The 15,351-nt window shown below is 42.5% G+C and overlaps 1 protein-coding gene and 1 long non-coding RNA gene across 2 annotated transcripts; both read left to right on the forward strand.

Moving 5' to 3' along the window:
* The first annotated feature begins 133 nt into the window (after positions 1-133).
* On the forward strand, positions 134-14,663 carry SRSF4 (serine and arginine rich splicing factor 4). Its single transcript, XM_082231731.1, has 6 exons — positions 134-356; positions 9,196-9,338; positions 10,211-10,323; positions 11,691-11,905; positions 12,620-12,709; positions 13,255-14,663. Exons 1-6 carry the CDS (start codon positions 250-252, stop codon positions 14,066-14,068), a joined length of 1,482 nt encoding a protein of 493 aa, XP_082087857.1. The 5' UTR covers positions 134-249; the 3' UTR covers positions 14,069-14,663.
* LOC309537396 lies at positions 1,174-5,135 on the forward strand. The gene is made up of 3 exons (XR_014221881.1): positions 1,174-1,309; positions 1,617-3,289; positions 3,750-5,135. It is a non-coding gene; the product is annotated as an uncharacterized lncRNA (long non-coding RNA).
* Positions 14,664-15,351: the final 688 nt, after the last annotated feature.

Here is a 15,351-nt window from a genome sequence, read left to right on the forward strand (position 1 = left end):
TCAGCGCGCACGCCCTTGCGTTGCGTGTGTGCTTACGCCGGCGAGGGAGAGGAGGGAAAGAAAAAAAAAGTCCGCTGCCGCCTGCCGCCCCTCCCCCGCCTTCTCTCTCTCTTTCTCTCTCTCTCTCTCTTCCCTCCCCCCCCCCGCCCTTCCCGCCCAGCGCTGAGCTCCGCAGGTCGAAGCTATCGCTGAGGCCGCGTCCGCCGTCGTGCGCGGCGCCAGGCCCTCGCGAGGCTGTCGGCGAGGGAGATGCCGCGGGTCTACATCGGGCGGCTCAGCTACCAGGCCCGGGAGCGGGATGTGGAGCGGTTCTTCAAGGGCTACGGGAAGATCCTCGAGGTGGATCTCAAGAACGGGTAAGGCGTCGCCGTCGCCGCCGCCGGGCCTAGTCCCCGGGATCCCTCGTTTCTTCCTGTCAGCGCGGCCGGGCCTCAGAGCGCACGCGCGCCCTTTCCCCGTCCTTTCCCGCGCGCGCTTCTTGCTCGCCCGCCGCCTCCTCTCCCGGGAAGGGCCTCGCCGTGGCTGCCCCTGGGACCCTTCAGAATTGGCAGAGCAGAGGGGCTTCTCCCTCGGCTCCAGTTTTTAGGCCTTCCTTCTCCCTCCGTCTGGCGCCCCGCTGCCCCTTCTGCCTTCCCGGAGAGGTGAGGGGGCCGAAGGCTTTCCTCTTAAAGTGAAGTTCGCTGCAGGAGCGTAAGGGAAGCCGCTACCACCGACCCCGGCCTAGCTCAGTATCGTGACTGACAGCAGCTGTCCAGGGCTTCAGGCGGGAATTCTCCCACTTGAGCTCTCCTGACAGTTAAGAGCTCTTCGGAAGGGAGACGGACTTCCTCGAAAGGTGGTGGTGGGCTTTCCTTCACTGGAGGCTTTCAAGCAGGGGTTGGGTGGCCCTCTGTCATGGATGCTTTAGCTGAGATTCAGTGTGGTGTAGTGGTTAAGAGCGGTAGTCTCGTAATCTGGTGAACCGGGTTCGCGTCTCTGCTCCTCCACATGCAGCTGCTGGGTGACCTTGGGCCAGTCACACTTCTGTGAAGTCTCTCAGCCCCACTCACCTCACAGAGTGTTTGTTGTGGGGGGGGTGAGGAAGGGAAAGGAGAATGTTAGCCGCTTTGAGACTCCTTAAAGGGAGTGAAAGGCGGGATATCAAATCCAAACTCTTCTTCTTTGCAGGGGGGGTTGGACTAGATGACCGTAGGGACCCCTCTCAGCTCTTATGATGCTGTGAGGGCCGGGGTGCTTGAACCTAGGACCTTATCCATGCAAAGTGTGTGCTCCATAACAGACCCTTCCCCAAATTTGGCAGCAACTAGCAGTTCGAACAGGAGTGCCTGGCGTGCTCTGGTTCATGGGGTCACAAAAAGTCGGACATGACTAAACAACAAAGCAGTTCGAAAGCACGTCAAAGTGCAAGTAGATAAATAAGGTATCGCTCTGGCGGGAAAGTAAACAGCGTTTCCGTGCGCTTGTCTGGTTCGCCAGAAGCGGTTTAGTCATGCTGGCCACATGACCCAGAAGCTGTACGCATGGCTGCCTCGGCCAATAAAGCGAGATGAGCGCCGCAACCCCAGAGTCGGCCATGACTGGACCTAATGTTCAGGGGTCCCTTTACATTTTTACAGTATAGGGAGTCCCCCATATAATGCGTCTCAGACCGTTTTGCAAATTCCTTCCCTGAGGGGACTTGGGAAATATGTTTCTGGGTGCAAGGAATTCAAATCTGCTATCCTTTTTTGTGATTGGACAGCATTTAGCTTGGTAAGTCTACGTGTGATGAAGCACATACAGTCGTACCTTGGATCTCGAACGCCTTGTGACTCAAACGTTTTGGCTCCCGAACGCCGCAAACCCAGAAGTGAGGGCTCAGGTTTGCGAACATTTTTTGGAAGCCGAACGTCCGACGTGGCTTAAGCGGCTTCTAATTGAGTGCAGGAAGCTCCTGCAGCCAATCAGAAGCCGCGCCTTGGTTGTTGAACATTTTTGGAAGTCGAACAGACTTCCGGAGCGGATTCCGTTTGACAAGGTACGACTGTAATTTGCTTTTGGAAAACCAAAGAATTTTAATTTTACCTTCTGAAAATTAGGTAGTTCTAAAAAATAATTAATAAATAAAAATGATAATAAAAAATATAACAGCAAGTACTTGGCAATCATTTTTAATGATTTCTATGCAGTTTAACACATTTTACTTACCAAGCAAAACTAAATTATATTAATTTAACAAAAATGTCTTTTGAATTTCCATATTATGTTACAACTTTTTATCACTCACTTTTTTGCAAAATGGAAGTTGAAAAATTCAACACATCCTAGTAGCAGTGCAGCCTCCACACTGGCTGTCAGCAGCTGTCCAGGATTTCCTATAGGGGTCTCCCTGAGCTCTGTGTAAAGATGCTGGAGAATGAACCTGAGACCTTATACTTGCAAAGCATTTTCTCTGCTCTGGTCCTGCCTTCCTTTAACACAAAAAGTTCAGTGCTAAGTTTGATTTTGAAATAATAATAATCTTTTATTTATATCCTGCCCTCCCCAGCCGAAGTCGGGCTCAGGGCAGCTAGCATCAGATATACAACATTGATTTAAAATCAAACAATAATTAAATTGCCTCCTAAAAACAGGTGAAAATCAAATTAAAATCTAATTAGATGGCTTTCCGTAGCATTAGGGTTTTTGCTCCTGTAAAGCAGCATAGTCCTATACATGTTTTCTTAGAAGTCCCACTATTAGTCCTTGCACAGTAAGTGTGTTTAGGATTGCAGCCTACGTCTTGAGATTGACACTTATATGTGCTTACTTGGGAATAAGCTCCATGAAATTCATTGGGACTTACTGTGTGTGTGTGTGTGTGCGCGCGCGTGTGTGTGTGTGTGACACAGAGAGAGTTTGCTGTGCTTTACAACACAGTTCTAGGTGTACTTACTTAGGTAGAAAAGTAATAGCTGTACCACTGTGCTAATTGGGGTTCATTACCATGTAAGTGTGCAGGAGGGCACAGCCTAAGAACACTTTTTAAACGCTGCATTGTGGAAAGAATGATGCAACTGAAATGTTTCTGCTGTAAAGTTAACATGCTGAAACTCTTGCACAGTGATGTGGAGAGTACAGGTTTCCTTGCTTGAAATAGGCAAAGGAAGAGATTGGCCCTCAAGCTTATTGATTTAGAGATTGTTTCCCAAGCCATAATGGGTATCCTGGGATGTGTGCATCCCCGTTTTCTGATTAGTCTCCATGTGCTACATATGCAAGAGATGCAGTTTCTACAGGCCTTGTGAGTATGGCATCATATGGGCATTCAGTATATTCCATGTATCTACATTTCTGTGCATACATGTGCATAACTGAAGCAAATGAAGACAAACCAAAATAGTAGAAGATAAAATACCAGAAGAACGAAATAGACTGGAATCAGAACAACCCCAAACCAACACGAAGCCGGCAGACGAAGCAAATTAACCCACACGCGCACACTTCCCCGTGCAAAATACTTCCCTGGCTCCTGCAGGCCGCGCAGAGGACAATCCTTTTGACTAAGAAGAGGTCGATCTCTTGACTCGCAACGGGACGACGAAAAGTGAGGGCTGGGAGGCTGGCGCCGCAGCAATTTAGGCTGCTGTACACGGCCCCTTGAAGGCACCTGGTTGGGTGCCTGGGCGTGGGCGCCAGCCAGGTGAGTGGGAGGCAGGGGGCAAACGCCCCCTGCTTGAGGCGGAATCCGGCTCCCGGCCACAACCACTCCCCTCTCTTGCAGGGAGGAGAGTCTTTCCATGTATGCACATTTCATCTGAAAACATTAAAGTACTTGCATGAACATCAGCTTTGTAGTATGGTATAGGTATTACCTGGGTTGGGGAGGGAGAGTTCTTCCTTAATTAAGTGCATTGTTATTCATACATGTGACTGACAACTGACAGAAATGGAAATTACTCCTGCCATGACACAGAATAAAAAAAAAGCTTCTACCCTGATGATCCATCATAAATTTTCTGTGAGCTAAACTGTGTGGTAGCCAGTCATGGGAAACTTAATGACTTGTTTGCTCACTGTGATGAAGGAGGTTTGTGTATGGCCATAAGGCTCCTTCAGATCTCAGCTTATTGAGCCAGTGGGTTGTGGATCCTGTGGTCAGCATGGTCAGTGTTCAGGGATGGCGGGAATTGTAATATATCAGCATCTGGGAAGGCCACGGGTTCCCCACCCTTGCAGTATCCATCCTCCAAAAAGACCCTTCCAAACTAATAAAATTAGTTTCAAAAAGCAAAAGGTGCAGTGATGGATCTAAATTGGCTGAAACATACAGAACTTCATACTTTGGAACTGTACTGTTGAATATCTGAGAGTCATGATGGAAAACTTGCTCAAAAACTAGAGTGCAGAAAGACTTGTATGGTACACAGTGCCATTAGGGATCACCCAAATTGAGTGACAGCCAGTATTAATAATCATGATAGCTAAATGGACCTTCTGTGTTAAAAACATCCACATAATCTTTGAATGCCACATTGTCTGGCTTTGACTGGCAGCCGTTGAGAGCAGAATGCTAGTCTTGACAGGTGTTGATCTGATCCAGCAAGGCAATTCTTCTGTTCCTAATAATTTGTTGAACAGTGGAGGTTTCTCAGCAAAGAGTTTAGGCACTGAAAAACTAGTTCTGTGACTCACTGCCAGGGAAAGTAATGTGTACTTTGAGCTGTAAGAATGATGAGTCTGTAATTCATTCTGTAGCAGTTCATTATATATGGGCAGACAGCAAATTGGCATTCTAGGAAGAGTTTATGGATTGATTCTCCTCTGGAACAAAAAGTATGTAACATGTAAGTTACACTTGTAAATGGTATCCCAGTGTAGATTTCTGGCATGCTTGGGGATAGAATGTGGATGGTTGACATCTGTAGATATGCTGCTAACCCATACAACTCATGCCCCTCACAAAACTCTTTCCCAGTGATGGGCAGTGCATCTGTAAATAAGTGGCTTAGCTGCCAGAGCCTTTGCACCACACATAAAGGTGTTTTCATAGGCATGCTCTTGGCAGAAGATCTGGACTTCAGAAGCCTTCTGCCTTGCCCTCATGCCCTCTTCCTCCCCCCCCCCCATCCTCCCATATGGAGGGCTGATTGGTGTCTTAAGGATAATTTTGTTGATCTGGTACAGTGGTGCCTCGCAAGACGAAAATAATCCGTTCCATTAGTCTCTTCGTCTAGCGTTTTTTCGTCTTGCGAAGCAACCCGATTAGCGGTTTAGCGGCTATTAAAGGCTTAGCGGCTAAAAGGCTATTAGCGGCTTAGAAAAGGGGGGGAGCAAAAAAAATCGCAAGACTTGCAAGACATTTTCGTCTTGCGAAGCAAGCCCATAGGGAAATTCGTCTTGCGAAGCGCATCGAAAAACGGAAAACCCTTTCGCCTAGCGGGTTTTTCGTCTTGCGGGGCACTACTGTAACATGTAAACTTCCTAAGCCCCCTATATTGCTATAATATAGCTATCTGTTTCACAAGCTCACATTATCTTTCTTCTGTTCTCTGTCTTTGGCATTCTGCTGGGCTAAATTCATTCATATATTGGCACAAAGAATCCTGTCTCAGTGCTGGAAGTAAAAGATGAGCTCCAGGTTTTGAGCACCATGTTATCAGTGCTAAATGCAGTAATTTTAAACTGATCCCACCTTTACTTTAAATTCTGGAGTTATCTGCCTTTCTCTCTTTATATATGCTATTTCATATAGCTATCTAAAAATCTTTCAACAGACCACAGTTAATTTGGCCTGGATCTAAAATCACAGTTCTATACATTTTTAAATTCTTTTATGTAGCATAAAAGAACAATTTTCAAGTGTAGAACAATACTGTATTGTGCTTTTCCTCAGAATAACTGCGTTAGTTTTATTTGTTGGGGCTGTCATCTTTTTCATTAATGCTTAGCAAACAATTACAAATTAACTGCAAGTTGTAAGATATCTTGTTTTTCAGTTCTCCATTTTTCAGTTTATGCTCAGAATTAATGCTGATCATAGGTGCTTAGTTTGCAGGAGATTTTAAATTCATTGTTTTAAGTTTGGGGTAAATTAAGCTGTAATGTGAAGCTGGAATACTATACTACAGAGGCTGTAATCTGATGTCACACTAAGTGTGACAAGTACAAGCTGCAGTGAGGCTTAGGCTTGCACAGTGTTAGAAAATGAGATATGCATACTCCCCCTCTACCCTGAAACAGCTTTTAGGAACAGAGCACAACTTTTCACTTCTGATTTCAGTTAGCCACAGTTCAGCATATCATCTGAATATTAAACTCTGGTTAATTTTAATTCAGGTTTGTTTAAACAAGCCAGCTTCAAAACCCATGGTTTGAAGTTCGTCTGTTTCAAACAAACCATAGATAAACCAAACTATGCTTAATCTTGTTGGTTCGGAAAACCTGACAAGTTGCTGTTAATCTATAGTGGAAGTGAAAGCTTCATAACTTATCACAGTCATACCAGAAGAGGAGCAATGGACACATGAGTCTGTGGATCATTATAGCTTGTATTTGTCATGCTAACCTATGGTTTAATATGATGTTCAAAGTGGGCCAGTCTAAAATACTGTACCTATCTCGTCCAGAAGTCTACAGATTCATCAAGCAAAATTGGTTAGTCAACAGGACCATTCTCCTCTCTCAATGAATAGGGTCTAGTTCCTGATCTCACCCATACCTTTGAAAGTCAGTCCAAAGTCAAGGACAATCACATGTTCTTGTTTTGTTTTTGCACTTGCCTTATAATCCGTTCCTGAAAAGCACAGAGCAAAAACAAATCCTAGGTTTCCTCCGAACATTGGAGCTGCAGAGTGAGTGAGGACCACATTTCTGCAGCTACAGGACTTGTTCATCAGAAGTTTTCCAAGCACTTACCATGACAAGGGTGGTGAGTGATATTGTGAATCCCTGATCCTAGTCCCATTTATTTTGATTAGTACTACTGTCTTTACATTTGTGTGAACATAGGCTCCTCTGAGAACAGTGAGACTGGCCTAGATCACACAAAGGGAAGATAATGGCAAGTAAGAGATCAGAAATTAGAGGAAGAGGAAATATGCGTCATACAACTAACAGACTGAGAGCAACTTTTTTTGACACTAATTCTGTCCAATTAGTGACAGACACCTGACATTATCCTCCCCAATCAGGGGCTTGGGTAACTTGCGTTTTTTTGTTCATGTTGTCAGTTGGGTACACTAGTATTTTTAATTGCTAAAATAGTGAAAGGTTGCCCATATCAATTAGAATTCAGAGTAATAACCCTTCTGCCTCTATTATTCCACAACAGAGAACTGTGAGCACTCTTCTCTGCCTAACTAACCTCACAAGGTTGTTTTGAGGATTAACTGAGTGAAGGCACTTTGAGCTCTTCAGCAGAAGAGCGATATACTGATGTGACATGCAAGTCACTAAAAGATAAAAACCAACCGTCATTTGACTCCTCCCTAGTTAGAACTGCCTCTTGCAGTGGTAATGCCATCTGATCATTATAGCCCTTAACTATGTTTAAGAAAATTGCCTCCTGGGTTTGTGTTTTTTCCTCTTCCCTCCCTTTCCCCTTTGTTGTTATCTGTATAGATTGCAAGCCTGCAGGCAAAGGTCTGTGTTTTTAAATAATTTATGTGCAGCACAAAGCATTAGGTGATTTATAGATAAGAATAAAGTTCCTGGACTTCACCACTTCTAAAGCTTCCAGGAGAGGTCACTGGTGTTCACACTTGGAATGGGGATGCAACTCTTTTTGCATTTGACCCAACAGGCTTCCTCAGATGAAGAACTGTGATATCATCCTGGAAAATGTAGTGCATTCAGTCTGTGCAAAGGCCTAAAAGGCTCGTTGTATGGACTGAAAATCATTTTCTTGTATAATGAGATAGTGTGCACATTGTGAAAAGTGTTTGCCGTATATTTTCTTGGCATTGGCAATGAGCTGAACTTTCCTGCAAAACCAAAGCATGTGTTCATCTTCTGTACTCTCACACTAGAGATGGATGCTAAACCTGCTGTTGTTTACACGTTTGGACAATAACTTGTAAACTTGCTGCTTCTGGTTTTTTCTTGTTCATCTTTGGAGACCATTGAGCATTTCATTTCTTTCCTCTTAATTATGTCTAGCAAGCATTATTAGAAGTTGCTTGTTCACTGAAATTGTTGGTGCTTAGACTTTGAGGGGAAATATTACAATTTTCACTTCCTAAAAATCTTGCTGAATGAGGTCATTGTAGTAGTAAGTGTTTTGTTTTCTTTGGCATGAAATAATTTAAAACCTCACTATATGCAAGCAGCAATCTGGATAGAAACACTTCTGCATCTGAATAATTCAGTATCAATATCCCTCCTGATTTGCAAGAGGAATATGTAAAATTCAGAAGTCTACAATGGAATGTTACTTGAATAAAACACTTAGGAATATGGTTTCTTCCAGATTTTCAACAATAAGAGATTACAATAGTGAAAAGATTACCAGCACAAAAATAAAAAAAAAAATCTGGAACAGTACAAACAATACCCTTTTTCCTGGTTAGAAAAGATTACTACAGATAATGTGGTTATTTTCCTGAAAATTCTATTGCTTTTGGGAATGTTGCCTTTGGATAAAATATAATAACCTGACAAAAGAAAATCATGAAGTGTATGGTGAAGCAAACCACATAGAACTGCTAACACTAATCTTGGTGTTTTGATAGCCAGTAGAGGAGGCCTTGAATTTCTTGATGTTAAAAGGTATAGTCAAGTGGTAAAATTGGCAGTGATCAATAGTCGCTTTATCTAAAACTGATGCCTGCTCAAATTTGAAAATGGGGGAGCACCCATATACATGTATGCCTATAAATGTTACACATCATTTACAATATACTTCAAATAACTGGTGATGAATAATAAAGTCATGAAGAGATAGGAATAACACACTTTTGAGTGCTGTTATGGCAAGCAGTCATCATTTTCTACTATTTGCCACAAAGCTTTTTTTGAGGTATATCAGCCTCTTCTGCCCTATGGTAAGACTTGACAGCTGTTCTTATGCCATACTTTTGTTGTCACCATTGAACTTCTAAGGCTACATTTGGAGAGAGATGCTTGTCAACAGCTCCCATTCTGCATAGATCTTCAAAGCCCATGCCACTGTTGGCCAGAATTGTGAAGGTAACTGTTGACGTGGTTGATGCTGGAGCTGTTTTTGTCTCCCCTTAGGTATGGCTTTGTTGAGTTTGATGATGTGCGTGATGCTGATGACGCTGTTTATGAGCTAAATGGCAAAGATCTTTGTGGGGAACGTGTAATTGTTGAGCATGCCCGGGGCCCTCGCCGCGACAGCAGTTATGGTTCTGGACGCAGTAAGCACTAACATACCGTTGTATTGGTGCCTTTTATTCTATTTAAAACACAGCATTTAAAAACAGTATTTTTTAATTAAAAATGTAAAGTTTGATTACTGTAGATTTTATTAAAGTAATATTATTTAGATATTAATATATTCAACTTTTTAAACTGTAATTAACTAAATGAACTTTAATTTTCATTATTTTATTTTGTAAATATATGAATGGTTTATTTGTAATGTGATTGTTTAACATAGACTTAACAAAGACCTCAATGTTTCAATTAAGAGTCCTTTGAGGCTAAGATGACTGCCTGTTCCATTTGCTGACCCTGGGTTGCCTTTCCATGAGTGGCTCTTTGACCTTTGTGGCCCTTGGCTGACCCAAAAAGGAAGCCATGTGACGACCGCAACCTTTTCCCATTAGACGTGGGTGGTGAGGACCCCAAGGGTTAGAGACAGATGTGATTAAACTGAAATAGGTGCCTGAAACCTTTATTCATGTTATATATTCAGAAAGCTTTAAATCAATGTAAGTAACATTAGTAACTGACTATAGTGATTTGGTTTTTTTGTTTTCAAAAACATTATTTTTTATTAACTTAAACTTAGTTGCATGTTTAATTTTAATATTAAATATAAAATATACAGTCTTTTAATTCTGTGCTAATGTTCTAGACATAATGTATATAGACCTTTTTAAATGTCTGACTCTCGTAACATAAAATTTTTAACACTGAGAATGTAGTTTAGGCTAATGGGAGGGGGGAACTAAATGTATTTACCGGCTGTTGGGTAGACTAGTATTTATTTTCTTTGGGGGTATAGATTAACCACCAGGCTCCACTACCTTACCTGAAGTATTCCATCTGCTTATCACCTCTAAAGGTGGATATGGTTATAGAAGAAGTGGAAGAGATAAGTACGGTCCTCCGACCCGTACTGAATACAGATTGATCGTTGAAAATCTGTCAAGTCGTTGCAGTTGGCAGGATTTGAAGGTATGCCATCTCTGTGCCTCTGCTAGTGCTGATAAAGGTTTGAAAACATAAATTGTGCTTCTCTTGTTAAGCCTTGCTTTTGGCCTGTGGTCCACACAAATATATTTTTCATTTTTCATGGAAACCCTGGGTGGTATTCAGTTATGCTTTACTCAGAGGAAACCCACTGAAATTTGTGAGCATTACTAAGGTAATTAATTTCAATGGATCTATGCTTAGCTGAATACCACCACCTGTCCAGAATAATGGACATTGTGTTAAATCTTACTGCAGTGTACAAAGCACAACAGAGAACAGTAAAAGTGATAAGCTCCTTGAGCATGAGGGTTTCAGCCTGTGCAGTTATTGTGCACACTGAATATTTTACTATTACAGATGTTTTATTTCATTTAGTTGTTTCATGAAAGTTATATAGACTGCTTGATTGTAAAAAAAAAAAAAGACCCTCATGTGCATAAATGCAGATAAGATGCTTCTGAAGTCATACAAGGTTTTGTACCTAAACTCGCATGTTGCTATGCATTTTGAAAACCTTCCCAAACAGCCAGCTTGCAGGGATTGGGGGTTCTTTCCTTTGGTTTCCTGGCTCATGTGGTTTAATGTCATGTTTCACATTGGCCTGCTTCCCTTGGAAGGCAGTGGGCTAAAATAGTACTGCGGCCACTTTGAGGAGATTAAGGGTGATAGACCCCATAATGCAAACTGGGATGCAGAAGGATGTGTGCAGAGAAAAGGAAGGCTGAAAAGTCTGCTATGCATGCAGTCTATAAGTCTTGGTTGAATTGCTTGAGCTAAGCAAATGCGTAAGCAGATGCAATAATACCCTGTTGAATTACACTATCTGCTTTATCCTTTCTGGCCATTTTCACCAGTAATTGGACAGTATTGTTCCTCCTTTGCCAGCCCAACAGTAACATCTTCAAACAGAATGTCTGAGGTTAGAATTGCTTCTGGTAATAGACCACTGTGCTCCTTGTATTTTAGACCAGAGGTGAGGCTTGGTGTAGTGTTCAGCTGAACATTCTCGCATGCACACTTTGAAAAAGAAATGCAGTCTAGTGTGCTTTTCAGTTGCAGCATCTAGGGCAGAGCTTTCCAGACTTTTCATGTTGGTGACACAATTTTTAGACACGCATCTTTTCACAACATAGTAATTCTGTATTACTTGCAAACCGGAGGTTAATCTAAACCCTTTCCAGCCCTGGGAGGAGCGCAGGGGGCCTTTGCACAACACACCTACACACTTCAGCCGACACATTAACATGTCACGACACACAGCTTGGAAAGCTCTGAACTAGGGGGGATGATAACAGACAGAATCAGCTTGAAGTCATAGGTGTATTCACAGGCAATGTTCTGTCTTCCAGGATTATATGCGTCAGGCAGGTGAAGTGACGTATGCTGACGCACACAAAGGTAGAAAGAATGAAGGTGTGATTGAGTTCAAATCCTATTCTGACATGAAAAGAGCCCTTGAAAAGCTGGATGGGACAGAAGTAAATGGTAGGAAGATAAGGCTAGTGGAAGACAGGCCTGGGTCCAGGCGGCGCCGCTCCTACTCCAGAAGTCGGACTCATTCGAGGTAAGTCTGTTCACAACACTCCTTGGCAGGGCAAACGTTTGTTAGAGCTGCTGGAAAGTAATGTATTGCACCCTTGCTTTGCTAACCTTGCAGGAACAGTGGTGAGTTGCAGAACTGTGAAGTTCTCTTGTTGGGTGATGGAAATAGAGGGGTGCTTTAAACTTAATTCCAACCATGATCAAACAGATGAGAGTTTAGGTTTACTCATTACTAATCTCCACCTCTGATCTTGGTTTGAGGCACAGCCAAAGTTAGCAATTTCATTCAAGCCAGCAAACTGTGTTCATGCCTTACAAATCACAGTTGGAAGCCAGAGTGAGACCTGGGTAGAGCCATAGCTCAGTAGCAGAGTAGCAGAATCCTTGACATCTCTGGATAGGGGTTTCAGGAGCTTTTTCTACCCCTATCTGAAGCTGGAGAGCCGCTGCATCTATTGATCTCTTCCCTGATATAAGGCAGCTTTCCATGGTCCTGTAGTTTGCCAGATTAGACAAAACAGCTACATATGCTTAGCCACAAGCCAGGATCGGACACAGGGAATTATTGTGCATGGGTGAAGGGAAGACAAACCTGAGGTATTTATACTTAATCAAAACAAAAACAAAAAGAACCCAGTAACCTCCCCCCCACCCATTTGCTATGCCGTGTTTCAGGAGTCTCCTAAAAATATGTAAAGACTTATAGCTACAACAATGATTTCTTTCTTTCTTTCAGGTCCCGCTCTCGAAGCAGACACTCACGTAAAAGCAGGAGTCGTAGTGGCAGTAGTAAAAGCAGTCATTCAAAGAGCAGATCACGATCCAGGTAGAGCAAACTCAAAATTACATGATTTTCAAAATACTTCAGAGGATACTGATTAAGTGGTTTTAACCGATGTCAACGTGAACAAACCTTGTGTACATAGCTGTGATTTTTGCTTTGATTTTTTTCTTGAATTCCAGATCCCATTATTACCCTCATTAGCTTTAAAATCTAGATACTGATCCCTTACTGTTCTATTTCTCTCCCCTTCCTGTGGGTTTCATTTATTAACAGCTTGTGTGATTTGTTTCTGTAGCAATAATACTCATTTGAGTGCTACAACACACAAGTCAGATTCTGGTTACAGTACAGTATAGGAAGTTCTTAAAATGTGAACAAACACTGAATGTCTCACAGGGAAATGTGCAAGGAGGGAACATAGTGAACATATGAGCGGAAACTGATACAAGTTCAATTATTTCCACAGGGTAAGACTTGCAAGCTTCTGTTTGAGTAACAAAATCACAGAGGCTAAATTTCATTCCTGCCAATAACTGCATGAAGATTTATATAAGAATTCCTTTGCTACTTTTGGTTTTGCTTCTTAGGTCAAGATCCCATTCCAGAAGCAAGAGTCGCAGCCGAAGCAAAAGTCGAAGCCAAAAAGCAAAAAGCAGGAGTCCGAGTAAAGATGATAAAAGCAGGAGCCACAGCAGAAGTGCAGAGAAATCCCGAAGTAAAAGTAAAGACAAGCCAGAGGATGTGGTGCAGAATAATGACGATGTTGATGATGATGACCGAGCAAAAAGTAGAAGTCCTAGCAAGGAAAAGAGTAAGAGTAAAAGCAGGAGTAGGAGTGGCAGTAAAGAGAAAGCAGAAGAGGAGGAGAGGGGCAGTGTGAGGGGCAGTAGAAGTAAAGAGAGAGAGAAGAGTGTCAGCAAGGCGAGAAGTAGGAGCAAAGAGGGGAGTAGGAGCAGGAGCCGTAGCAAAAGTAAGGACAAGAGGAAAGGTAGGAAGAGGAGCAGAGAGGCTAGTAGGAGCAGGAGCAGGAGTCGCAGCAGAAGTGAGAAAAGCAAGAGGCGGAGTAAACGTGACAGCAAGTCTAGCAGCAAGAAGAAAAAGAGAGAAGACCAAGAACGGTCTAGATCCAGGTCTAGATCCAGGTCCAGATCTCAGTCCAAGGAAAAAGAGCATATAAAGGCAGAACCAGACACAAAGGAAGCAAAAAGTGAGGGTGAGGAAATGGACACCCGCTGTAAATCCCGGTCCAGGTCAAATTCCAATTCTAAACAAAATGTCAGATCAAAATCTCGCTCCAGATCCAAATCTGTTTCAAAGCCAAGATCCCAATCCAAGTCTAGATCGCGGTCTGCCTCTAGATCGCATTCCCGATCTAGATCAAGGTCTCGGTCCAGATCCTAAACTTGCTGCAACCACACTTAGAGCTCTATGAGAAGTCTTTTGTACATGTTTGGTAGTTGTAGCACAAGTGATTGGAGTAGAACACATGTCACTGCTGTACATTTTTAAAACCCCGCCCCACAATGGTGTGTCTTAAGTGTTCAGTCCAGTGCTCCCTCTCTGTCGCACATTCTGGAAAATGATACTGAGAGTCTCATCAGATCATCTTCCTGGATTTCCAGAATAGCCATAGAGAATGAGCACTGCGTTTCGATGGGCTTCTAAGATTGGAATGATGACTCCTAGGTAGGTATGGTAACTTCAACAATTTGCCCTTAAATTGATGCCCTTTGATGTACGCCATTTAGTGAAAAGTGCAGAGTCTTAAATTTCATATTACTTTTGTTTCATATTTTGGACTTGCAGAGTTTGTTAATAGCACAGTCAAGAAAAATAGATACCTACAGTAAACCATAGGAAGGGAGGGGGGGAGTAGAGTTCCACATTCTGGTATTGTGACAATATCCTTGTTTTATATTTTTTTATTTTTCCCCATCTTGCAAAGTACAGTGGCCCCTGTTTCCATTAAATTTGAATAAAGACTATTTTTGCTTGACCACACGTTGTAATGGTTTTAAGTTATGCTGATTTGTCACTTTACATGTTCATAAGTTTTAGGCAAGATCTTCAGAAAACAGTATTTTTCCAACATATTAATTCCTGTTATCAAGACTCCATAGTACTATTATGTGGCTGCTGACAAGATCCCTGCACAACTTGGCTTACGGTTGAAAAAGCAAGTATCTCTGACCTACGCCCTTAAGGGGATATATGACCAGTTTATTATGACCTGTTTTTAAATGATTTTAAACAAATTCACTATCCTTACTTGCACTTCTCGTACAGCATTAGGGAGAGCAACAAAATCTAATTGACAACTATACAATTGTGCAGGGGGCCTGTCAAGCGTGGTCCCTAAAACTTTTAATAGACACATTGAAATGAAGTTGGTCTCGAGGGTGTTTGATGTTATTATTTGTCAGTTGATGCATTGAATTGTACATGGATAAATGGTAACTGCAGTAAAGTGACTAATCCTTTATGTGGGACCCATTCAAGTTTAGATTGACGACACAGTGACAAGAAATGTGGGGTGGCCAGAACAAATGAACAGCTCCTCTATGAGGAAATGTTATGATATCTGAGGCTTTTTAGTTTAGGAAAAGGGTGAATTGGGTGGGGAGACATGGTAAGAAGTGTATACAGTTATACATAGTGTGAAGTTAGTGGGTAGAGAAGTTTTC

Source organism: Podarcis vaucheri (assembly GCF_965113315.1).
Source record: "Podarcis vaucheri genome assembly, chromosome: 7".
In the NCBI taxonomy this organism is placed as follows: Eukaryota; Metazoa; Chordata; class Lepidosauria; order Squamata; family Lacertidae; genus Podarcis; species Podarcis vaucheri.